We start from the raw sequence: 23,009 nt of genomic DNA, 5'->3' as shown, positions 1-23,009 counted from the left end.
CAATTTTTCAGTACTCCAGCTGTCGGCCTAACTTCCCTGGCATAGTGGATGAGGCAACCCCTTTTAAGAATGCCCTAGGATTACTTCTGCTGCTGAAGATTGTAAATTCTATGGCAAATGTCATGGAACAGTATTGAGTCAGAAAGATATCCCGCTGTTACTTCGTTTTTATCATGAGGTTGAAGCGCAATAGAAACTACTAAGCTCTGAGGTTGATGCGGATGGATGGAATGGATGGAATGGGTGGAATGGATGGTGCTCTTAATGTAAAGCGGCGATGTGTTCTTGGTCGCGTAGGTTATAAATGGGCTTAAAACAGCGTCCAAAACAGGACTAGAGCTGGACCTGCCCAGGAAGCTTGTCGGCCCGACATTTCCCCGGCTGCTTTCCTGCATCCATAGCACGAGATACTTGGATCAACACTGCTATCTGGAGGAGCTTCCACTAAGAATTTGTGATTGAATATACTGTCGCCCTGGAGATGGCAGTCCTAGCTCCAGCCGCTTCCGGCATACCGCCGAATTCAACGTAAGCTCCGTCCCTTCCCTCCTCGCGCCTTTTCAAGTCCGGTACAGAACTGATGTTTTCGATAGAGTCTATGTCCGCGCCAGCCTTACACCTTGTTCAGATATCCCTCTTGCTGACTACATCATTGCATTGTGCAGGTCCGAAACCTTGAAGAGAGAATAAAGGTAGAGCAGTTAAAGGAAGCCCTATCCGAAATCTTCTCCGAGTACGGCTCCATTCTTGAGATCGTCGCAAAGACAAACGTCAAGGCGAAAGGCCAAGCTTTCATTGTGTTTGATAACGTCGACTCTGCAACACGCGCTATTGAGGAGATCAATGGGTTTGAGTTGTTCGAAAAGCCCATGGTGTTGGACTATGCGAAAACAAGAAGCGATGCTACGGTCTTAAGGGAAGGGGGTGAACAGGAATTAGAGGCACATAAGAGGAAAAGATTGGCTGAGAAAGGTTTGTTGATAACGCCTTTGGATAACTTAGAGTGTAATCCCTGTGCTAATTTGCTTTCCTGGACATACAGAAAGAAAACAAGCCCAAGAAGCACTCGAGGCCCAGAAGAAACTGAAGAGACCGGCCGCCGCCACCGCAGATACTCGCCCAGCCAAGACAACGAGAGGAGCAGGCTTGAAACCAACTGGTGCTGCTGCTGCGCCGGTCATACCAGATGAATATCTTCCACCCAACAAGATTCTGTTCTTAAGAGAGGTCCCGGATTCATATGATGCGAGTGGCCTCACGGCTATATTCAGCCGCTTCGAAGGATTTAAAGAAGTACGTATGGTCCCAGGTCGAAAGGGAATCGCGTTCGTGGAGTATGAAAATGAAACCGGAGCCATCAGTGCAAAGGAGGCAACATCTGGCATGGCGTTGGGCGAGAATGGAAAGCCAATGCGGGTCACCTACCAGAGACAGTAGTCATGCGGGGATTCTCCCGTCTTTTTCTTTTTTTTTTTTTTTAAAAAAAACTTTGTGGGATGATATGACAATACTCTTTGGTCGTTGGGGCGTCTGGGTGGTTTTTTAATGATGGATTCGGTAGCCAAGTTAGCATTGAGTTCCACAGTAGTCAATACAAAGCGCCCGGTTGTGTACTAGCTATACATCTGGAATTATCATGTGAAATATAATTTCCATGGCCTAAAAAATCACATCTTCATCCTCTTCCTGCGCCAATAGGTCTGCAGGGCCATTGTTACTGGGAGACTCCTTTCCGGCAGCCCCCTCCGCTTTGTCCCGCCTTGCTTTGATCTCTGCATCCAATGCAGCTGTGTCTCTTTGCTTCTTGTTCGAAACCTAATGCCAATTGTCAGTACCTGTCGTCGTATTGACCCATGATTACATACCTTTTTTAACCGGTAGAATTCCTCTCGGTCGAGCTCATCCAACTCTGAGTTGATGTCTTGCATTATATTAGTATGCATTAGTAGAATTTAAGGGCGCGAAGACGACCTACATTTAATTGTGTTCTCAGTTCGAGGAATGATGACATGCTCACTAGGTACGAAAGTTAGAATAGATAATGGGACATAAGATGCCTGGTTTTTAGGTCGTCCGTACATTGCATTCACTGGCAAGGGACGGTTAGCAGAAGAACGCTATATTCATATGGAGCCAAGCATACCTCTTCTGTTTACCACCTTAATCACTTCGTCTAAGATTACGAATGCAGTCTTCAAAGATATTCAGCCTAATTCTCACAATACCTGGAGAGTATGCTCACCTGTAGACTCGCAAGCTCAACGAGCGTCTCGACCGCCCTCGCGTACGTCTCACGACATCTTTGTACCTGTTGGCCTCCCTTGCCAAGGCCAGTCAAACCGAAATCGTTGCTTCCTTCCGCAGTAACACTTTCAAATTGCGGCAAAAGGACGCCCGAGACGTTTTCTTGCTTTGTTCGAACCCGAAAGCGGGCCTGCTTGGCGGACTCCTGAATCTGAAAGCCGATATCACCGCCAACCGCGTACGACACCTCAGCGAGGGAGAAAGCCGCGATTTGCATTACACGGCCCATTTTCCGTTTAGCTTCATCGATTCGCCGCGTAATGTCTGCTGAGGATTAGATTTGTACTAAAGGATAATTTGCACCGGGGATCCATCAGACCTCGGAATCGCCTGTACTCAACGAGATCTAATCAGCCGGAAAGAACCGCATAGAATAAAGACACGTATAACAAGCGTACTTTGTCAATGCTTCACTTTTGCGTTTCAGGAGACTGTGGCCTTGTTCCGCACCCTTCAGCTTGCCTTTCATCAGGCCCAGCGATTGTCGGGTGGGAAACACGGCTTCTCGATCCTAGCAGCCAGCAATCAGAGACGACAACTTGGCAGAATTTCATCACGCCGGAGAGCTTACAGCTGATCCGGACATCTTCAACAATATGCGAGCACCCTTTGATGAAATGAAACTGGGGAGCAGGCGCCTTACGTTTCGGCGCCCGTCATATGACCACCACAGCGATTAGACGTCGCGCGGTCATACGAATGACGCTGTCCGCAGAAGCTTGGACCACCCAGACTACGGACGCGCACCGTTGACTGACTAATTTAGTGGTCAGCCCGCATTGATGTCACGTGAGCGCGGCCATTCCTTTCAACATCCAGAGTTGACCCAAGTGTCAAAGAATTGCAAGCGCCAACAATCACCGTTGACTACAGGTCTTACATTTCAGGAGCACAGTGGCGACCTCACATAGGTCCCACTCTCGCGAGTGGTGAAATGCCGGGGACCGTTTTGAACGCCAGAGCTTCGCAGCAGCGCGCAGAAGTCGACAAGATGGATTCAGCTCGGTCTGATCTCTATTTGATTGTGAGCGCTGATCTTTTGGATTACTCCGGTCGTTGTGCTGATATATTTTTACGCAGTCCAGCGAGGATGCGGTGTATGAGCAGGATATTCTGCGCGATCCGGCCAGCATTAAACCCTGGCTTTCATATATCGAGTTCAAGCAGCAGAATGGAACAGCGTACGAACAGGCGTTTGTAAGTGACCGTTCGCCATAAGCAATGGAGCCTTACCTAATATCAATTTAAAAAGGTCATGGAGCGGGCTTGCAAGCATCTCCCGAGGTCATACAAGCTGTGGAAAATGGTATATGGCAGTTTCCTTCCTTCTGTTTTCTTTGGGCGGTAATTGACCGTTGCATAGTATCTCGAGTTCCGAATCAAACATCTCCGAGGGCGAAACCCGGCGGTTCATCGAATAGAGTATCTCAAGGTCAATGCTCTCTTTGAACGGGCCGTCATTCTTCTCAATAAAATGCCACGGATTTGGGAAATGTACCTCGCATTCTTGCTAGAGCAGCCGTTGGTTACGCAAACTCGGCGAACGTTTGACCGTGCCCTTCGCGCTTTACCAATCACCCAGCATAATCGAATATGGAAACTGTACAAGTCCTTCGCGGTCTCTGCTTCCGGTGACACGGCCGTCAAAATATGGGATCGTTACATGCAAATACACCCCGAGAATGCCGAGGAATACATCGATATCTTGGTGGAGATGAAACAATATACTGATGCCGTGAGACGATATATTGAGGTCCTAGACGATCCAAGATTTCAGTCCAAAAAGGGCAAAAGCCATTTCGAACTCTGGACAGAAATGGTAGAGCTACTTGTCAATCACGCCAAGGAGATCGAAACAGGCCCGCAGTCGGGAATTGACGTGGCGGCAATCATTCACAGCGGCATTGACAGATTTCCCGACCAGAGAGGTAAACTCTGGGTTGGTCTAGCGACATACTGGATCACTCGCGGCAATTTCGAAAAAGCCCGGGATGTTTTCGAAGAGGGTGTCACAACCGTTATGACGGTCCGTGACTTTACAATGATATTTGATTCCTACGTTGAGTTTGAAGAATCTATCATTAGTGCCTTGATGGAAACAGCCGCTGTTCGTTTGGATGAAGGGAAGGCCGATGAGAATGCTGACTTCGACCTTGACCTTCGTATGATGAGATTCGAGCAACTGATGGATCGCCGACCCTTTTTGGTTAACGATGTCCTTTTGAGACAAAACCCCAACAACGTCGTAGAGTGGAACAAACGAGTGGCTTTGTGGGGCGATAATAAAGAAGAAGTTGTCCGCACTTATGGGGCTGCTATTGCTGCAATCAACCCCAAGAAGGCTCACGGGAAATTCCACGAACTCTGGGTTAATTTCGCTAAGTTTTACGAGAAAGGTGGAGATCTCGCTACCGCAAGGATAATTTTCGACAAAGCAGTCAAGGTGCCTTTCAAGTCCGTCGAAGAGTTAGCTGAGATCTGGTGCGAGTGGGCAGAAATGGAGCTGCGGAACGAGAATTTCGATCAAGCTGTGAACATTATGGCCAAAGCTACTCTCTCATCTAAGCGTTCTACCGTCGACTACTTTGACGATAAGCTGACTCCTCAACAACGCATACATAAGAGCTGGAAGGTATGGAGTTTCTATGTTGATTTGGTGGAGAGTGTTGGGAACCTTGATGAAACGAAGAATGTATATGAAAGGATCTTCGAGCTTCGGATTGCAACTCCCCAGACAGTCGTCAATTATGCCAATCTGCTGGAGGAGAATAAGTATTTTGAAGAATCCTTCAAGATCTATGAGCGAGGTCTTGATCTCTTTAGCTATCCAGTTGCTTTCGAGCTGTGGAACCTCTATTTGACCAAAGCCGTTGACCGGAAAATCAGCATTGAACGATTACGGGATCTGTTTGAACAAGCCGTGGATGGATGCCCACCTAAGTACGCTAAGACTCTTTACTTAATGTACGGCAATCTTGAGGAAGAGCGGGGCCTCGCACGTCATGCAATGCGGATCTACGAGCGCGCGACTCGCGCAGTATCGGATAAGGACAGATTTGAAATGTTCAACTTCTACATCACCAAATCAGCATCCAATTTTGGCTTAACGTCGACTAGGCCTATTTATGAACGCGCCATTGCCGCGTTACCCGATAATGAAGCGAAGGAAATGTGTCTGAAATTTGCAGAAATGGAGCGCAGGCTGGGTGAGATCGATCGAGCTCGCGCAATATATGGGCATGCCTCTCAATTTTGTGATCCTCGGACCAACGCCGGTTTCTGGCAAAAATGGGAGGCATTTGAAGTTCAGCACGGTAACGAAGACACATTCAAAGAAATGCTACGTATTAAACGAAGTGTCCAAGTTCAGTACAAGTAAGTTTTAGATCATCCCTATCTATCTCACATAAGCAACATGCATAAACTAATGTGGAACTACAGTACGGATGTCAACTTCATTGCATCCCAGGCGATCGCCAGGAGCAAGCAACTTGCAAAAGAAGCAGCCGACGTCGCAGCCGCTGAAGAACCCGAGGAGCGTGCGGACGCCATGGCAGCTTTAGAGCGCCACGCCAAAGCTCCAGCCGGCTTTGTTCCCGCAAGCACTGGCCCTGAAGGAGGTAACCGCCCAGTTACAGAAAGAGATCAAGCACCAGCAACCAATCCCGATGCTATTGATCTCGACGAAGATATGGCTGCGGAGGAACCTCAAGAAGCCAGTTCATGAACAGCCCGACGCCACTCAATGCATTATCTTTGAGAACGCTTAACCGCTCTATTGAATTTCCACGATACCATATGTCGCACAAATTGCTCGGCATTTACATTTCCATTTTCATTTCTTGATATCTTGAATTGATTCGATGTTATCAGCTCAAACAACTTTTCTTCTTCATATTCAGTGAAGGAATTCTCTATCGTTCTCTACCTTTCTTATGAGTATATTTATTCCCTCACTCCTTTAGATCTACTTTTCTTATGTTTTCGATTCTGCGGATAGCTGGGGAAATGGATTTAGGCGTGGCTTATCAGCGATACGGTGTTCAACGGCGCGAGAAGGTAGACGGGCGTGCTGTCCTTGTGTACACCTACTCACATATCAAACAACCTTCCCCTTGGAGATATGCATGATTCTTCATTATCTTTTCATAATCAGGAGAATCTACTGCATATTGTTCTATGACATCTACTAGCCTCTCTAGAGTGCTATCACTGTTATTCTGTAGCTCTTGTATCATTTAAGTATGGGCAGTGTTGTGACAGATATACCTTTCCACAGTTTAAGAGGCTGAAACAATTTCCTTGCTAATAGTTTTATTTAATTGAACTTTTTTTTCTGCCACTTCAACTTTGTATTGCTTTTAATTGTCGTCTGTAGTTACTGCGATCTGGCCGCATGGTTGGGGCTCCCCTTAGATCGGGTGCGGAGAAGCCGCCAAAGGATGGCGTTGCGTTGGACAACTTAGTTAATAACTTCAGAGCTCGGAGCTGCGCGTGCCATTTTCAGCAAATTTCTCACAAATCAATATTTTAGAACATATCCCTGCGTTGAAACCTCCTTTGGCCCATCGGAGAATTTCTATTGCAGGTCCTTTTTGTTGAATTACCCATAATTTTGAAAGGCAATGCTATCCTAATTCTTTGAACACGTGGTTCGCTCCGAGCTCCTGCTTGTCGCCTCTCACAGTCTACCGCCGTTGACCTTAACCAAGGAAGAAGTTTACAGGGTAAACATGAGCGTCGAGTCCGGATCAAGCGTCAGGAATGATTCGCAACAAGCTCCCGGTCAATCATCGTCGGCGAGATCCTCTACGTCGATTCCAAATGGACCCCACGCCGAGACCGCGAACTCGCAACGACCGGTCCCCATAGCGGTGGACCCGATCGCCTTGGTGACTTCAGAATGCATCACGGTTACTTCGTCGATGCGAAAGCATGCGAGATGGGCACATTCCTCTGTGGCAGCTATTCTGGGAGGAAGCGGGTCGTCAAGGCCATACGAATTGGATGCTTCGACGCCCCCCAGCCCGCGGCATGGCTCATCCGGCCAAAAAGCCAATACCGGGTTAGCGCCTCCGAGAGCGAGTACTGCGAGCAGTGATCTAGATCTTGTGCTTGCTGGAAGATGGGGTCTACGGGGAAAGAAAGGGAAGAGTATGCAGGATAACCCTCTTATGTCGGCCTTCACACGACTGCGTGTCGACTTGAAAGAATGTCGTGATATACGCACCTTCGATGCACCCTCCCTCCTTCATCCTTTCCTTCAGGTTATCCGCTCTTCGTCCACCTCCGCACCCATCACTTCGCTGGCCCTAATCGCGATCACGAAGTTCTTTGCCTATGGTATCATTAACAATGATTCCCCGAGGCTATCAATGGCACTCCAGCGATTGTCTGCAGCTATAACGCACTGCCGGTTTGAAGCTAGCGATTCCGCTGCAGATGAGATCGTTCTGTTGCGGATTCTAAAACTTATGGAGGGAATGATTTCCAGGCCGGAAGGAGAGCTGCTCGGAGACGAGAGTGTCTGCGAGATGATGGAAACTGGATTGAGCATGTGCTGTCAGGTTCGGCTATCGGAAGTCCTTCGGAGATCCGCTGAGATAGCGATGGTGAATATGTGCCAGGTTATTTTCCAACGTCTAACTCAACTAGACGCAGAAGCAACGTCTGGCGATCAACTAGCTAGGGATGATGAGTTGCTTGATGATACAAATACCTTAAAGATGGATCCTTCAGTCGACGGAGATACTGTGGCGTCTCAACATCAATCCAGCTTAGACCCAGATACTTCTTCTGCTGAGCCGCCACGCCCTAGCGGTGATGGACGACCGAGCACGACTGTAAATGGTGACGGAACCATCCAGCCCGAGGAGTTCATGTATCCTGAAGCGAAGCCATACGGTTTACCTTCCATCCGGGAACTGTTCCGCGTGCTTATTGATTTGCTTGATCCTCATAATCTGCAGCATACAGATGCCATGAGAGTCATGTCCCTGAGGATCATTGACGTGGCTCTAGAAGTCGCGGGCCCATCCATCGCAAGACATCCCAGCCTCGCTCAGCTCGCTCGGGACTATCTGTGCCGATATCTGTTCCAACTGGTGAAATCGGAGAATGTAGCTATTTTGAACGGCTCTCTCAGAGTCGCAGGGACGCTCTTGTCTACTTGTCGACACGTCTTAAAACTACAGCAGGAGCTATTCCTATCCTACTTGGTTGCATGTCTGCACCCACGGGTAGAAATACCCCGGGAACCTGGAATCGATCCTGCGCTCTATGTTGGCGTTCCACAGGCCCCGAAACTAGTGAAACCGTCTCCTTCGCAAGCAGGTAGCGGACGGTCGACCCCTGTTCCCGTCAAAGATCGTCAAAAGCTTGGGATGGAAGGTGGATCTCGAAGACCTGAGTCCAGAGAGGCTATGGTAGAGAGCATAGGGGCTTTGGCACGAATTCCCAACTTCATGACAGAGCTTTTCGTCAATTACGATTGTGAAGTCGACCGAGGTGATCTTTGCGAGGACATGATTGGGCTATTATCTCGAAATGCATTTCCCGACTCCGCGACGTGGAGCACAACTAATGTTCCACCACTTTGCCTCGATGCTCTACTAGGTTATGTCCAATTTATTGCCGATAGGCTTGATGACGAACCAAAATACGAAGGACTCCCTGACCTCTCGCGATTAAAAGAGCAGCGACAGCGAAAGGCAATTATAATTCAAGGAGCCACGAAATTTAACGAAGACCCTAAAGCTGGAATTGCTTTTTTTGCTTCGAAAGGGATCATTGAGGATATCGAAAATCCAAAGCTAATCGCAAGATTCCTCAAGGGTACGAGTCGTATTTCCAAAAAAACGCTGGGGGAATACATTTCCAACCGCAACAATGAGAAGATTCTGGAGGCATTCATGGAGCTGTTCGATTTCGAAGGCGTCGGTATTGTGGATGCCCTTCGACACGTTCTGGGTTCTTTTCGGCTTCCGGGAGAGTCTCCTTTAATCCAACGGATTGTCACCGTATTCGCTGAAAAATATCTTGCTGGAGGCAAGCCCAAAGAAGCCGCTGACTCGGATTCTCTTTTTGTTTTGACGTACGCCATTATAATGTTAAACACCGACCTACATAACCCCAACGTAAAGCCCCAAAATCGCATGACGTTAGAAGGTTTCACTAAAAATCTTGGAGGAGTGAACGCTGGCCGCGACTTTCCAGCTGAGTATCTGGAAGGAATTTATCGCTCAATTCAACAAAATGAAATTATCTTGCCTGATGAGCACGAAAACAAGCATGCGTTCGAGTATGCGTGGAAGGAATTGCTGATAAAGGCAACCACCGCTGGTGACTTAATACGATGCGATTCTAACATATTTGATGCCGAGATGTTCGAGGCGACTTGGCGTCCTGTGGTAGCTACTCTCTCTTACGTCTTCATGTCTGCATCGGATGATGCGGTGTTCTCCAGAGTTGTCATTGGATTTGACCAATGCGCGAAGATTGCCGCGAAATATGGGGTAACAGAGGCGCTTGACCGCATAATATTCTGTCTTAGCTCCATTAGCACTCTCGCCTTGGAGGCCCCCCCCAACACTTCTCTCAATACAGAGGTGCAAATAGGGAAGAAAACGGTTATGGTGAGCGAGCTCGCGGTGAAGCTAGGAAGAGACTTCAGAGCACAACTTGCTACAGTTGTTTTGTTCCGCGTGATCTCAGGCAGCGAAGCGGCTATCCAGAACGGATGGGGATATGTCGTCAGGATCCTTCATCATTTATTCATAAACTCTCTCATCCCTCAACTCGATATACGAGACTCCGGTCTTGATATTCCCCCGATCCCCCTTCAACCACCCTCCCAAGTTGTTGACCGAGATGGGCGTAGTAACGAGGCGGGCTTGTTCTCTGCGTTTACGTCCTATCTCTCCAGCTACGCGGCTGATGACCCCCCTGAGCCGTCCGATGAGGAAATTGAGAACACAATGTGCACTATTGACTGCATTAATGCATGCGGGGTTTCTGACCTACTTGAGAGCATAAGGTAAAACGGACCTCTGACGGCAATATGCTCTTCTCTTCTAATGTAATAGCAGGTCCATTCCCATATCCTCCAAATCTCATCTTGTCAGCGCTCTTCTTGCCAAACTTCCCGATACGAGTCCTGCTGTCATTACTGTAAAATCCGAACGCCCACAGGTTCATTCATCGAGGGCCGCAACCAGCAAAACGAACATTACGAAGCCCGCCTATAAACCAGGAACGGTTTACATACTCGAGTTAGCGACATTGCTTGTGTTACGAGACGCTGATACAATACAGCAACTGGGGGAGAGTCTGATGCGAACATTGCAAGACATTATTCGAGACGCTAAAAATGTACACCCGTTGATGCTTTCTCGCGTAATATATTATCTTTTGGTTCTTCTGCGTCGCAGCTACGTATGTATTCGTGTCCTTTGACCTTTTTTACTTCATGACTAACGTTTCACAGGAATATTCCTTTATGAGGCCCCCAGTTGTTCTCCATTCCATATCCAGTTTTGAACAAGATACCCTTGAAAGCGTTGCTGTCCCAGTAATCACTGGTCTCGCAAGCATTGTCAGCGAGGCTCCACTCTGGAAAGAAATTACGAAATACCCAGACTTTTGGTCCATCCTTCAAAGATTACATCAACACCAAGACGGAGCTGCCATGATATTTGAACTTTTGCAAAATATTATCGAGTCTGACCCCGCGGTGGTTACTGCGGACAATTATGAGGCAGCAGTTGGCCTCGCGAATGACTTTGCAAACTCCGGAAGCATTGTGGCTTCTCAAGAATTGCGGTATGAGTCTTCAGTGAGAAGGTCCCGGTCGGTCAAAAAGTCCAACAAAATACAGTTCGTTCTCCCACAGCTGGTTATGTCCATCGCTATTACACCGGCATGCTGATGTACTCCTCGAGTAGGGATAATCCTTTCGTAATCCGGGGCACAAAAGCGATAGGAATCATCTTCCACATGACTGCTCGTGTACCAACGCTCATTAGCCAGTCGCATCTAGAACGAAACGAAGGTAACAATCACCCGCGGGCTACTCTGATAGATCTCTGAGCTGACATAACCCTAGCATGGGCTGCATATTGGTCCCCAATATTCAACGCTCTTACCACCCAATGTCTCAACCCTTGTCGAGATATCAGGCATCAGGCAATTTCTGCCCTGCAACGAACGTTGTTATCTCCGGAACTTGCGTCTACAGATCATAAGGAATGGGTGGCGATTTTCAGCGAAGTCCTATTCCCGTTAATATTGCGCCTACTTAAGCCGGAGGTCTACCAATCGGATCCAGTCGGCATGAGCGAGACCCGAGTTCAGGCAGCGACGCTTGTGTGCAAGGTATTCTTGCATTATCTTGTCTTGCTGTCCGAATGGGAGGGTATGCTTGACTTGTGGTTGAACATCCTTGATATCCTGGACCGCATGATGAATAGTGGGCAAGGCGACAGTCTTGTAAGTATTTCGCGTTGTTAGTTGAGAAATTAAGAGAAGGTGACCGGATCTAATTCGAATGTCAAACTACAGGAGGCGGTCCCTGAGAGCTTGAAGAATATACTTCTCGTCATGGCAGATGGAGGATACCTATCACCTCCAAGCGAAGATCCAACCAAGGAGAAGATATGGATTGAGACCCAAAGAAGACTAGATCGGTTTCTTCCCGACTTGTTCAAGGAAATATTCCCGTCGGCTTTTGAAGAAAAGGCCGCCCCGACAGCATCAGCGCATGACCAACTTCCACATCCTACAGCCGAGAGGGCAAGCGATGAGAAATCCAGCGACAAGGGTGACCAAGCCCTAGAAGAAGGGGACAACGTGGACTAATACTATTATCAATATGATGCATCCCTTTTGTGCGCTTTGGGCCCCACAAGCGGCAATGACTTTTGATAGACAAGCTGCAATTAAGGTGTTTGTGATATACTAGAGTAAATAGAGAGTTGTGCTGCTGAGCGAGTCCCTTTATCAGAATGGTGTATTATGCTGTCGCTGGTATATGCTTTCATTTTTCCGTATTGAAATTCTGCCTGCTGGGTTATGATAAGGACTATTTCCGTCCTAGTTAACTAGTTAGTTAACTAACATCTGAAATCCATCTGATGACTAATTAACTATATACCTCTCAGCGCTGCAGCACCCTGTGTATTTTCACCCTGAGCTTGTGGCTTTGAGGTGTGTCTCTTCCTAGGACAAAGTTATGCTTTAAAAAGTATACAGTTTACATGCCGACATATCCTGATTTCCCCATTTGAAGATTTGGGAGGAGATCTGTGATAGTTCTTCTCACACCCCATTGACAACTTTAATGAATGTTAGCTATGCATCATCCCAGATCAATGGGCCCACGTTACTGCTATGAGTGCGCCCACACTGCTAATAAAGACACGAAGAGGCCTCGATGTTATTCCGAGGCTACAGGTGAGGGGTGCCCTTGGATGCAGTTTTGGTCGACTCAGAGTGATGAGAAGCTACGGGCTGAAGCTTTTACTAAGGTGCAGGGTACTAAAACTAATTGGGATTCTTGAGAGCACCGGCCCCCGTCTCATTACATGCTCCAATAGGGGCTCCAGCGAGACCTATCTCATAAGATAGAGGGGTAACTAACCAGAGACGCATGCCTTTCTTACATGCCCAGTTCGAATATGACTGTGCTCGCCGCTCAGTAAGGAGGCGCTGTTTGTTCCATGAGGGGAATTCCACACGAGGTGTTATTGAATGGTTGATGAGGAGTTTCTTCCGCGCAGAAAACCCAAGTTAACTCTCTGGTTGCACAGCAGGCATCATATTTCGGGGTCGCAAGAGCCAATGGAGAAGTTGAACGGCTATGGTTGTCTCTCCTCTGCCCAAGGTTGTGTCTATCTTCGGCTGGGCCCGAAGTGCTCGTGCGTCAGGCGTTCATGTATGTATGTGCGGGATTATTTACAAGATCGACTCCTCCCACGTCAACTGCTTGGCCCCGAAAACAAGCTCATCTGGACAAGAAGGCGACGATGCATGAGTTAAGGCCCAGAACGTAGAAAAGCGAGCGGGTGATAATTGGCTCGACACCGAGCCATTGCCGGTGGAATACAGTAGGTGCTTGAGAGGAGGTTGAGGGCCGGTCACAGGTACTTGCAGGTACCCTCATGGGAACTGGATCCAAGGTCGTTAGCTCATGTGACAAACAGTGTGTCGTACTGTGGCTGTGGTGGATTCCATGGATCCCGGCCTGAACTGGTGTCGAAGCTGGGGAGTTTCTTGCAACCCCACCACCAAGAAAAAAAAAAAAAAAAAAAAAAAAAAAAAAAGGTTAAAATTAAAAGTACAAGGCAGTTTGTTACAGTGTCCTGAAAATAAAAAACAACAACGGGCCTTGTGTGCGGTTTACCCGGATCGAACGGGTGACCTCATGATATTTATTCAAACACCGAAGTTTCAACTTCAGTCATGCGCTCTCCCAACTGAGCTAAAACCGCTGGATGAAGAAATTCTAACTTCCATTCTGTATGTGTTGTTTTACCCTTTCAGTCGCCTACCGTACTACCCAGCCAACCAACCAGCGTTAAGATGAAAGAACAAGATTTTGCGGGCACCAATGAACCGGTATCCTCGTCTTCTTAACACAGAAAAATGATTTTGGTAGTTTTCTCTCACTCCGAGACATGGCTGCTGGAGTGCTGGCAGGGAAGGCTACGTCTGCGGTGCTGCTGAGCACCCCGCTGGAGAAAGGGGGAGCGGAGTCCAGATTTGATACTCGAATCTCGGCTAAACCTTGGCTGACGGTTGTTTGGGATGGACGCTGTGGCTGGGTGGCGAATTCCTGGACAGCGGAGCCGGAACATTAATAAAGCGAGGGATTTGCGCTTTCCAACCAGCCCCGGTAACCAGGACCCCCGCCACAACCCGCACGAGCGCCACCCCGCCAGCCCATACGGAGGAGGGAGCCTCTCCCAGACGTGGGCACATGCGCACCTACGTAACACCCTCTTAAAATGACCAAGCCGCCGTGCGTGTATCCGAGGTAGGTAGGCCGTTCAAGAGCGTGAAAGATGGCCGTGCATGCAACAGAACCTGTGGCTCGCTCGGATGCCAAGGATGCTCTACACGGTCTTAGCTCGTTGGGAGGTGGCCAAGCGGCTTCCACACGGACCACTACTCTATCTCGGCATCAAGCCCTATGGCACCACCTCTGTCCGACCCCAGCTGCACTCTGAGGATCTGCCAGCATCTTGTGCGCCTAACCTTCGAGAATTTGTTATCCCGTGAACCACCCCATCTCGGTTTCGGTTTGCTCCAAATTTGCGAATGAGCAACAGCCAGCAATCCCGACTAGCTAATGTCTCACCACATCTTCACCACCCCAAGTACTTCTTGATGTCTGAACACTCTTCCTTTCCTCCTCACCCAAAAAAGAAAAAATAACCTAAAAGCTTTTGCTCCTGAGCAGTGATGCATTCTTATTCGTTAAATAAGAAAGGCTCGGCTGACGGTCAGCTGCGACATTTTGTACTGCAGAAGTACAGTGTACGTCATCTGGAGCGGCAAGGGTCCATGCCAGACTTCCTCTGGAAATAAGCTACCTTTCTTTGCATCACCCCACATGGCGAAGGTTTGGATTGCTTATTGATCGCACGCGCAACAAGATAACCATACCTAAAGCGTCATCCACATTGGCTAAACCACGCTCGTCTCATAGCCCAACCATGATTATATATGCCCACGACCCAATGAATCGGCGAGCTCGAAAGCCAATCACCCCTCAAGTCTTTAGGCAGGGGGTATCCATGAAGGCTAAGTTGCGACAATTTCTACGGAGTACGTACTGACGAATCTTTTATTGCTGGCGACCCGTCGAGTCTGGGCCGCCGGACTGTGGCTGGGGACCGGTCTGTGTCCGTTGTTCAGCCAGCTTGCCCTCCACACGTTACTATAAGACCACTTCTCGTCCTATCATCTCCTCTCTGACTCAAAAGACAGATAACAAACGACCCGCCATCGTTGCTCTGTCATCATTATCAGATCCTCAGTTACAAAACAAGCATTTAAGACACCACCTTAACCTTTTCCTTCTTTCTTTTTCGTTCGATTTTCCACCCCCGCTCTGAAAGGATACATACCTCTGATATCCAGTATCTCATCCACATTCATACCATCTGCTACTCGCTTGATGTCTGGAAATACGAGGCACGCCGCCAGCCCAGACGGAAGGGAAAGGGGTAAGTGCGGATGCTACATCCCTTCTTAAGCTTCAAATCCCCCCGTTCTCAATTTATATCCTTCACTTCTCTGCCTTTTTCTTATCGGCCTCTCAGCAAATGCTAATGCAGAAATATTATGCCAGCTGGAGCAGAGCATATGCACGATCAGCGAGGCTCAAACATGCAAACTCACGAGTCGCCCCAGCTAAGAGATCCTTTCACTGGACGCTCTCCTTCCACGGATTCTGGCGTTATCGAGGCCGAATCTCCTACTCAAGGTGATGCTCGGCGTTCTGACCCTTTGTCTACCTCTGAATCAAAGTCGCCGCTGCGGGATAGGCGCATGAGCAAGGAGTGGGGTATGCGAGCCCACATTTTTTTTATCGAAGCACCACCTATTGGATTTGAGGCTAATTTAGGATTCTTAGACGCCGCTAAAGTGCCTCCATCGCGATTTCAGAAGCCAGAAGGCAGCATCTTCTCGACGTCCAGCTCGCGAGACAGCCACATCACAAGACGGGATCGTGATGCTTCTTACCACGCCAAATTGAAGGAGAAGGCATGTAACAATCACCCATCGATTCCATCCTCATAAATGGATAGATTCGGCAGCCTCAAAACTGCATTTTGCTAACAGCTGCTCTGTTACCATAGGGTTGGGTGTGAGTGTCGCCGTTGATTTATGACGTCATTTCTCTCGCCGCTTTAAAAAATAAACAAGCTAGTCTCGCCAAGACACGATAAATGCGTCTGATTTGCCAAGCGATTGCTATTCTGCAGCTGCACGGTTGCTACCAATTGATGCTCCCCACGGATGTTATTTATGCCTTTTATTCCAATTGCCGCTACGATATCTTGGGGCTCATTCGATTCAAACGTTTTCTATTCGGTTTGATCAAAGAAGATGCCCTTGCTGATTTTACGCCAGTGGGATTTTGTGATTGCTGAACTCGGCAATGGATCCATTGGCTTTCTGAGTGTGGATGCGATTTGTTGCTACTTTTCCAACTTGCAATTTACAGATTGATATTTTGTGTATGACAACAATGAAAGGACATTAGAGAGAACTTTTCTCATATTTCCTGTATTCTTTGTGTTTTGAGTGTTTGGCAAGGGGTGATTTCAAATGGACATCTTCGGTGTCAACCGCATAAGAATTCGTCGTTCTTGGCCCGAGCCCCGAGATAAGGGCCAGAGGATGTACCTGAGCATGGATGGACAAAAGGACGCTGTGCAAGCCCCAGCAGAATTTGCTGGGGTCAATATGCGCAAGGAGCCCTGATGGTACGGGGCTTCTTTCTTTTTTTTTTTTTTTTTTTTTTTTTTTTTTTAAAAAAGCGGGAAGCAGTGTTCGATCTGATACCCAGTGCTAGTTTAATTAAATTCTAAAAGAGTAACATAACTGCTCCGTACTCGATAAGCTGGGGGGGTTAACTAAAAAGAAACAAACTGACGAAGCATTGGGCTGGCTGGCTGGTTCGCTCGCTAGGCCGGAGCCATCCGCAAGGTTAAGCTCGCATCCTTCCGCTCTGCGAGGCACTTGCCGGGAGATCGATCCCTTGCTGCACAACATTGGCTCAGCTCTGTGGCTGGCTGGCCGGGCTGATGGCGCGCCCACCCCCCCCGTTCCCGGTGCGATCGACTCCATCCACAGCAGGGGTTTCTCCGAATTCGGTTTGTTTATCGATTTCCTCGATGGGGGGTTTGTTTTCCCAGGTACACGTGTAGCTCCGCCCCGCGCGGCCAATCACACGGCGAGCTTGCTGGCAAATCGGCACCAACAAGTCGATCAGGTTAATTAGCGGCTCTCCACGCTGTCGTTAAATAATAGGCGCCTCGGGAACGGATTCGCGCTTGCCTCTCCCATTCATTTCCATTTCCTCTTGCCCAGCGTGCTCCAGTCTTTTTGGTCGAGAGATATTGGCAGGTTGCCTTTGATTGGATGGGGGTCACGATGGATCGTTAACAGCCACCCGATCTAGATCAACGACTGCGATCCCAGCGGTCAGCTTCTTCCCAGTTACCTGAGTTAACCAGGATAAACGAGGAGGGGGTGACGAGTTGGGTTCGCTTTGGGCGTTTCTCGAGCCAGTTGCCGCATTGGTTGGGCAGGAGTGACCGCCCGCCACGCCATCTGCGGGATGATTTGACGACGAAAAGAAAAGCCCCGAACAATACCTATAACTAGTTACTTGTCATACCCAAATCAGGCAGTCGAATTATTTGTGCCTGTGGACTCTTTCGAAAACGGAGGAGGCGCGCCTTTTTGCTTCCTCGGTCCCTCGCTACATTTAGCTATCCTGCCCTGTCTGGCTGTTTTTTGCCGATTGCAGTTAAGGCATCGTTTCCACCCGGCATCCCGAAACGACAGGCGCGGGGACCGGTAGTGGCTTGGGCTTTGTTTTCTTTTTCCCTTTTTTTTCCCTTTTTTTTTTTTTAACACCTGCCAGGCTTGTTAGTTACGACAGGCCCCTCTGCCTTTCCTGATCCGTCTCCGCCATGGCTTCCTTATCCAGCTCCCTCGCGGGGCTTCCGCTGGAGCAGCTCGCCCTCTTCCACGCCGTCGACCCCTATCTGTCTTCCGTCTTCATCTTCCACGGCCCCGCCACCACCGCCAATTCGACGCTGAGCAGCTCGCGCATTCAAGCACACATAATCGCTCCCGGTGGGGTGCATAGCTATCCCCGAATTACAATATCTCCCGCCGCCCCGCTCTACGCTGCAGTCAATCACCTACCCCGCGATAAACAAGGGGATGAAGTATATCGTGGTCTGGCCGTGTGTCTGTTCAAATACTTTTGCGAGTTACCAGAGGTGGTGAAGGATGCTCTGACGGCCCTGACACTGTCGGGAAAGCAATGTACGCTATTACCGAATCTCTTCAACGAGGTTCATGCAGCGGATCTGGCGAATAAAATGGCAAAGGTGGAAAATGCGGCACAAGTAATACCGGATCTGAAGGATGCGTTTGCGGATAGGATCGTTCCGTGCATCGACGTCGACTTTGTTTTACCGCCGGGGACTGTCAACATGGCCACGCACACTTCACGCGATGCAGGGTCTGATGCTGAGCAGTGTCAGAAGTTCTCTGATCGCTTCGGGGCATATGCTCCTCTTATTGAAGCGTTGGGGGATCCGATCTTCCTGCCAACTTCGAAATTAAAACGTGCACCGTCGCAACCGACGAATATGAGCAAGTCAAGGCTTTTTTCTGCAGCGCAGAAGGAGACCTTGCGTCTTTCTATGTGTGAAGTGGTGGATACCGAAGAGAGATATGTTGGGAAGATGTATGACTTGGTTCACAACATCGCGCATGAATTTCGCCAGAAGGCTAGGGATAGATCCGTTTCTAGCACCAGTCCTGATGAGAAGGACTTAATGAAACTATTCCCAACTTGTCTTAATGACATACTTGAAGTCAACCTCAGATTCCTGAATGATATACGCCAAATACTCGAAGATACAGAGAAAGATACTCTTGGAGACATAACGAAAGACACTGTACTTGATTCGGCGGCACTGGCTAGAGACTCTAACGGAAATAGAAAGGATCCAATGGGGATTATCGCCTTTGCACGTTGTCTCCAAGAGTGGTTCCCGCGATTTTCCCAGCCGTACGGGGAATACATGAATGCCCACACCGGATTCACAAAGGTTTTAAACACGTTCTTGCATGATCACAATTCGTCATTCTCGAAGAGAGTCTATGAATCTGGCGAACAAAGAATGCGCTCATTACTTATGGAACCGGTCCAACGTCTACCGCGATACAGCCTCCTCATTGATGCAATGACAGGTGCGCTTCCAGTTGTGCATCCTGCTGTCAAACCGCTCTTGAACGCACGCGATATCATAACCGAAATTTGCTCCTTGGATTCGTCGAGACGCAATGGGCAAACCTCTAAACGGCTGCAGGCCTTGGTGACGGGATGGCCCGCCTCGGTTTCTCCATCCGGGAGATTAATTACTGCGGTTGACTTTTTCACCCTTGTCCCGCCATATCGTCCCGGACTTCAAGGATCCCGAGGTGAGACTGGCATTATGCTAGTCTACACTGATTTTCTGATTCTTATGTCCAAAACTCCGGAAAGCAAACTCACCGCCCGTGGATTGTATGCCGAGCTGGACAAACCGCAGCCAGGATATGGAACGGATCCAGCAGCTTCTACTCCCGAGCTGAAATTTTTGCAAGCAAGTCGTATCGGTAGTGTTCGTTGCACCCAGTCCAAGTGCGGAAACATCATGTATCTTGCTCCGGCTGAAAATATCTTGCGAAATGAGCGATCGCCATCGAAACTAATGCTTCACGCCCTTGAATTGATGTCGAGCTACGAGGGTAAGGCGCATCGGTTGATTGAGGAAATCACAAAGGCAAGAATTGAGGGAAGATTTCCAGAACAATATCGCGAACGCGGAAAATGGTCCCTACACTATCCTGACGGGGCTTACGAGAACCTGGGAACTTTGATATCCGTATTTGAGGAAAATTCAGACGAAACGCTTCCTTCGAGCACATCATCGACAGTAAGGCTGAATTTCGATGGTCCAAAGACTAATCTGGTGAAGGATGCAGCAAATACCGATGTGGAAGTGAGCGTTGTGATGTCAATGGCTGCTGGCGGAAAATACAAGATGGAATTTGATTCTGTTGTTGGGATTTCTTTCACGGATCTATTTGCACCACAGGACTTTATTTTAATTCTGTCAAAGCGACGTAAGTGTATGGTGTATCTATGTTTAAGAAATAGGGCTAATTATCATAGTTCATACACTCCTTCGGCCATTATGTCAGCCCCAGAATCCTTTCCTTACTGATGCAGTCCTCAGTGCGAACTTTAGCATACTCCGCATTATCGCCGACCATATCCTCGCCTCAGCTAAAGTGACAAAAGGCCTCCGGCCACGATCTCCATCCAAGCTTCTATCAAGCTTTTGGGGAGGTGGCCAAGCAAAGGAGTTGCATTTACCCCAAAAAGGCTTGCTTCCACCGGCCCAAATAACACCTAGTCCTCCCACCTTTTCTGTTGCAGATTTCGATAGTCCACAAAAGGAACTCCCTTCAACCCCATCCCCTCAGAAAGGAGCGAAGGCTATTGATGGTGGAATATCCAATGGAGGAATAAATATTGCAGATGAAACTGCCACTCAGTTGGAACAATTGGAGAAAACGTTTACCGCATATACTATCGCGATACGCTCAAGGAGCGGAAATATTGTGGGTCGTGTCCTTCGAGCCAGAGATCGAGCTGATCAGGCAGCTGTGAACGAGCTTTATAATGTTCTTTTGGATGATGCCGGTAAAATTCAGGCCGCTGCCGAAGCCCCCGTGGATGTGCTCATTGTAGCGTTTGAGACCTTTATGGCTAAAGCTTGGAAGGAGAAGATTGGCCCTGTTATTCCTGCTCAATCTCTCGTGCTCATTCAGAACCAATTTGACTCTATGTTTCCGGGTGATTTTGAGGATTTCTTTCATAGATTCCTAGCAGAAATGAGTCCTCAGACACGGAGAGCTCTCACAGGCCTTGTTAAGTTATTAGCAGAACTGCTTGATGCTTCAGGCAACGATGGTGACCGGGGTGCATTGACTGAAGTTTTCTCGGAAATCTTGACTGAGGAAGGGGACCCTAGGGAGTATATTTCTCTTCTAGATCGCCTTGTTGAAGACTTTGAAAGACTATTTGATGGGAACGCACCTTTCATAGCCCCGATGGAGGGTACTTTGCTCAATGACCCCACAAATCGGCGTGATCGATCACAGTCAGTCAATAATGGCTCCATCAATTCCAATAGTTCATCGTTTCGCAAGAGATTCGGTTTCGGGCTTCACCGTGAACGCAGCAAAACGGAGAGCGAGAGCAAAGTTAGCTCCATTATCCGTACTCTCAGTAAGTCGAAGGGTTCTGGATCTGGGTCCGCTGCAGATGCCGAAGCGCCAGCTTCGACATTACCAAAGGTCGGCCTCATGCGAGCCAAATCAACGGACGTGGATACCAGGCTACATACACTCTTGCGCCCCGGTTCACGAGACCGTCCATTTATGCCGACCTTTTTCTCCAGTGATCACGACTTATATCGCCCCGGCAGCGCTCATAGTAACGCAGCAACACTAAGCTCAATAGGCGAGGATCGTGTTGAGAAGCCTGTTTCTCCTCGAAAGAAACGTAGAAGTTCCCTGTCGGATCTGAGACCGCTGTCTGCAGGCGATATAACACCATTGTTTCAGTCTCCTAAAGCGACAAGACGGGTAGAGTCACCCGTTACGCCAGCCAGTCACAATTCAGAATCCGATCCATCGACTACCCCAACGGGATCATCCGGCCAGAGAAATGGGACAAGTCTTCGATCTCCTATCCGGCTTCCCTCTCCTCCTCGCGTTACGTCTCCAGTGCGAACCCTCCCAAGAAGTCGCAAAGAGAATACCCCTCCCTCTCCTCGGACTGCTCTTGGCGATAAACCCGTGAACAGAAAGACCAATATATCGACAAGCCCCAAGAAACGCACAGATATTCGGCCGCAAAACTACCATTCAAACGTTACTGGTCTTAAGGAAAGATCGTTGCCACCGAATGGAACTGAAGCATCTCGGATACCACTGTCCACCACGTCTACACCAAAGGTCCAGAAGTTGAAGATGCAGAACCCACAGAAGGTATGTCGCACATTGGGGTTCGTTTTTGGAGATCTGTCTAACCTTTTCTGTAGCTTCGAGAACGAGTCCAAAATGAAAAGAGAACAGTTGCATCAGCTGAATCGACGTTGCAGGCAGAGCTGGCATCCATTGGGCAAGAGATCTCTAATTCACGAGCTTCTCCTATCAAAGGGCGCCCAACATCGTCCAGTGGAACTTCCAAATCAATATCCTCTCCTACGTCATCGAGTCCGTCGACGGCACTTATTGCCCGTGTTCGGGGTCTTTCCGATAAAGTCGCTGCTGTCACTTCGGACCTTAATTCCAGGACTGCGTCTCTTGAGAAGGATATTGAAAATTCCCTTATCGTTAGCGAGAGACGTGCAAAGAAACTCGATGAACTCTATCGCGAAGCTAGTGCTGAGAATGAAGCTTTATACCAGCGCTTTAACGATGAGCTGAGCAGAATTGCCAAAGATGTTCGACATGGAGCTGGGGAGATGGCGCTCAGGGAACAGTTAAAAGAGAGCCTTGACGAGCTTGCTAGAGTAAAGAAAGAAAATTTCCGATTGAAGAGAGAAATTGGTGGATTGAAGGCGCAACAAGTTGTTACTGACTAATGTTGAAATGCATGATGATGATGGCTGAAAAGGAGGTGTGGCTATTCTTTCGTGCTGGGTACATGCGAATTTGGCGTTATAGGAAGGGTGGATTGTTGTGGATGATACCATAAGCCCATTGATGATCGCTTGGAGCCGTTTTCATTCCTTTTTTTTTTCTTTTTGTTTTTAAGCCAGCCTTGGTGGTCAGCGATTTGAAAACTTTTAAGGTGGTTTGCATTGCTTATGAAGTACAGTGTTGATACAGCA

The 23,009-nt window shown here is 48.4% G+C and overlaps 6 protein-coding genes and 1 non-coding gene across 7 annotated transcripts; 5 read left to right on the top strand and 2 right to left on the bottom strand.

Annotated features, from left to right (window-relative positions):
* Window positions 1-434: 434 nt before the first annotated feature.
* CIMG_09202 (U1 small nuclear ribonucleoprotein) lies at window positions 435-1,540 on the top strand. Its single transcript, XM_001239580.2, has 4 exons — window positions 435-528; window positions 594-600; window positions 666-972; window positions 1,043-1,540. The coding sequence occupies exons 1-4, from the start codon at window positions 482-484 to the stop codon at window positions 1,435-1,437; spliced, it is 756 nt and encodes a 251-aa protein (XP_001239581.1). The 5' UTR covers window positions 435-481; the 3' UTR covers window positions 1,438-1,540.
* CIMG_09201 (V-type proton ATPase subunit D) lies at window positions 1,538-2,981 on the bottom strand. Its single transcript, XM_001239579.2, has 9 exons — window positions 2,876-2,981; window positions 2,703-2,815; window positions 2,624-2,634; window positions 2,243-2,568; window positions 2,144-2,192; window positions 2,080-2,089; window positions 1,976-2,016; window positions 1,866-1,921; window positions 1,538-1,815 (listed from the first exon to the last, which is right to left on the bottom strand). Exons 1-9 carry the CDS (start codon window positions 2,888-2,890, stop codon window positions 1,660-1,662), a joined length of 777 nt encoding a protein of 258 aa, XP_001239580.2. The 5' UTR covers window positions 2,891-2,981; the 3' UTR covers window positions 1,538-1,659.
* A 174-nt stretch (window positions 2,982-3,155) lies between these two features.
* On the top strand, window positions 3,156-6,652 carry CIMG_09200 (pre-mRNA-splicing factor syf1). Its single transcript, XM_001239578.2, has 5 exons — window positions 3,156-3,328; window positions 3,385-3,501; window positions 3,557-3,610; window positions 3,668-5,679; window positions 5,746-6,652. The coding sequence occupies exons 1-5, from the start codon at window positions 3,239-3,241 to the stop codon at window positions 6,029-6,031; spliced, it is 2,559 nt and encodes an 852-aa protein (XP_001239579.2). The 5' UTR covers window positions 3,156-3,238; the 3' UTR covers window positions 6,032-6,652.
* Window positions 6,653-6,810: 158 nt separating this feature from the next.
* On the top strand, window positions 6,811-12,159 carry CIMG_09199 (Sec7 domain-containing protein; the record flags this gene model as incomplete). The annotated part of the gene is made up of 6 exons (XM_001239577.2): window positions 6,811-10,339; window positions 10,392-10,737; window positions 10,790-11,178; window positions 11,247-11,353; window positions 11,408-11,790; window positions 11,863-12,159. Exons 1-6 carry the CDS (start codon window positions 7,038-7,040, stop codon window positions 12,157-12,159), a joined length of 4,824 nt encoding a protein of 1,607 aa, XP_001239578.2. The 5' UTR covers window positions 6,811-7,037.
* A 1,533-nt stretch (window positions 12,160-13,692) lies between these two features.
* On the bottom strand, window positions 13,693-13,790 carry CIMG_15103. Its single transcript has one exon. It is a non-coding gene; the product is annotated as a tRNA-Phe (tRNA).
* An 802-nt stretch (window positions 13,791-14,592) lies between these two features.
* On the top strand, window positions 14,593-16,411 carry CIMG_12306 (uncharacterized protein). The gene is made up of 6 exons (XM_001239575.2): window positions 14,593-14,690; window positions 14,830-15,129; window positions 15,292-15,530; window positions 15,656-15,871; window positions 15,941-16,071; window positions 16,167-16,411. Exons 3-6 carry the CDS (start codon window positions 15,482-15,484, stop codon window positions 16,176-16,178), a joined length of 408 nt encoding a protein of 135 aa, XP_001239576.2. The 5' UTR covers window positions 14,593-14,690; window positions 14,830-15,129; window positions 15,292-15,481; the 3' UTR covers window positions 16,179-16,411.
* Window positions 16,412-18,011: 1,600 nt separating this feature from the next.
* Window positions 18,012-22,760, top strand: CIMG_09196 (rho guanyl nucleotide exchange factor; the record flags this gene model as incomplete). Its single annotated transcript, XM_001239574.1, has 3 exons — window positions 18,012-20,226; window positions 20,276-22,161; window positions 22,215-22,760. 3 exons carry the CDS (start codon window positions 18,012-18,014, stop codon window positions 22,758-22,760), a joined length of 4,647 nt encoding a protein of 1,548 aa, XP_001239575.1.
* Window positions 22,761-23,009: the final 249 nt, after the last annotated feature.

Source organism: Coccidioides immitis (assembly GCF_000149335.2).
Source record: "Coccidioides immitis RS genomic scaffold supercont3.5, whole genome shotgun sequence".
Classification (NCBI taxonomy): Eukaryota; Fungi; Ascomycota; class Eurotiomycetes; order Onygenales; family Onygenaceae; genus Coccidioides; species Coccidioides immitis.
This window is presented reverse-complemented; position numbering and strand designations above follow the sequence as displayed.

Coding starts and splice junctions, on each gene's coding strand:
- CIMG_09200 (XM_001239578.2), top strand. CDS start 3,239: ATGCCGGGGACCGTTTTGAACGCCAGAGCTTCGCAGCAGCGCGCAGAA. Junction 3,502..3,556: donor CAGCGTACGAACAGGCGTTT/GTAAGTGACCGT, acceptor CAATTTAAAAAG/GTCATGGAGCGGGCTTGCAA. Junction 3,611..3,667: donor CATACAAGCTGTGGAAAATG/GTATATGGCAGT, acceptor ACCGTTGCATAG/TATCTCGAGTTCCGAATCAA.
- CIMG_12306 (XM_001239575.2), top strand. CDS start 15,482: ATGTCTGGAAATACGAGGCACGCCGCCAGCCCAGACGGAAGGGAAAGG. Junction 15,531..15,655: donor CCCAGACGGAAGGGAAAGGG/GTAAGTGCGGAT, acceptor ATATTATGCCAG/CTGGAGCAGAGCATATGCAC. Junction 15,872..15,940: donor GCGCATGAGCAAGGAGTGGG/GTATGCGAGCCC, acceptor TAGGATTCTTAG/ACGCCGCTAAAGTGCCTCCA.
- CIMG_09202 (XM_001239580.2), top strand. CDS start 482: ATGGCAGTCCTAGCTCCAGCCGCTTCCGGCATACCGCCGAATTCAAC. Junction 973..1,042: donor GAAAAGATTGGCTGAGAAAG/GTTTGTTGATAA, acceptor CTGGACATACAG/AAAGAAAACAAGCCCAAGAA.
- CIMG_09201 (XM_001239579.2), bottom strand. Junction 1,922..1,975: donor AACTGAGAACACAATTAAAT/GTAGGTCGTCTT, acceptor ATATAATGCAAG/ACATCAACTCAGAGTTGGAT. Junction 1,816..1,865: donor AATTCTACCGGTTAAAAAAG/GTATGTAATCAT, acceptor AATTGGCATTAG/GTTTCGAACAAGAAGCAAAG.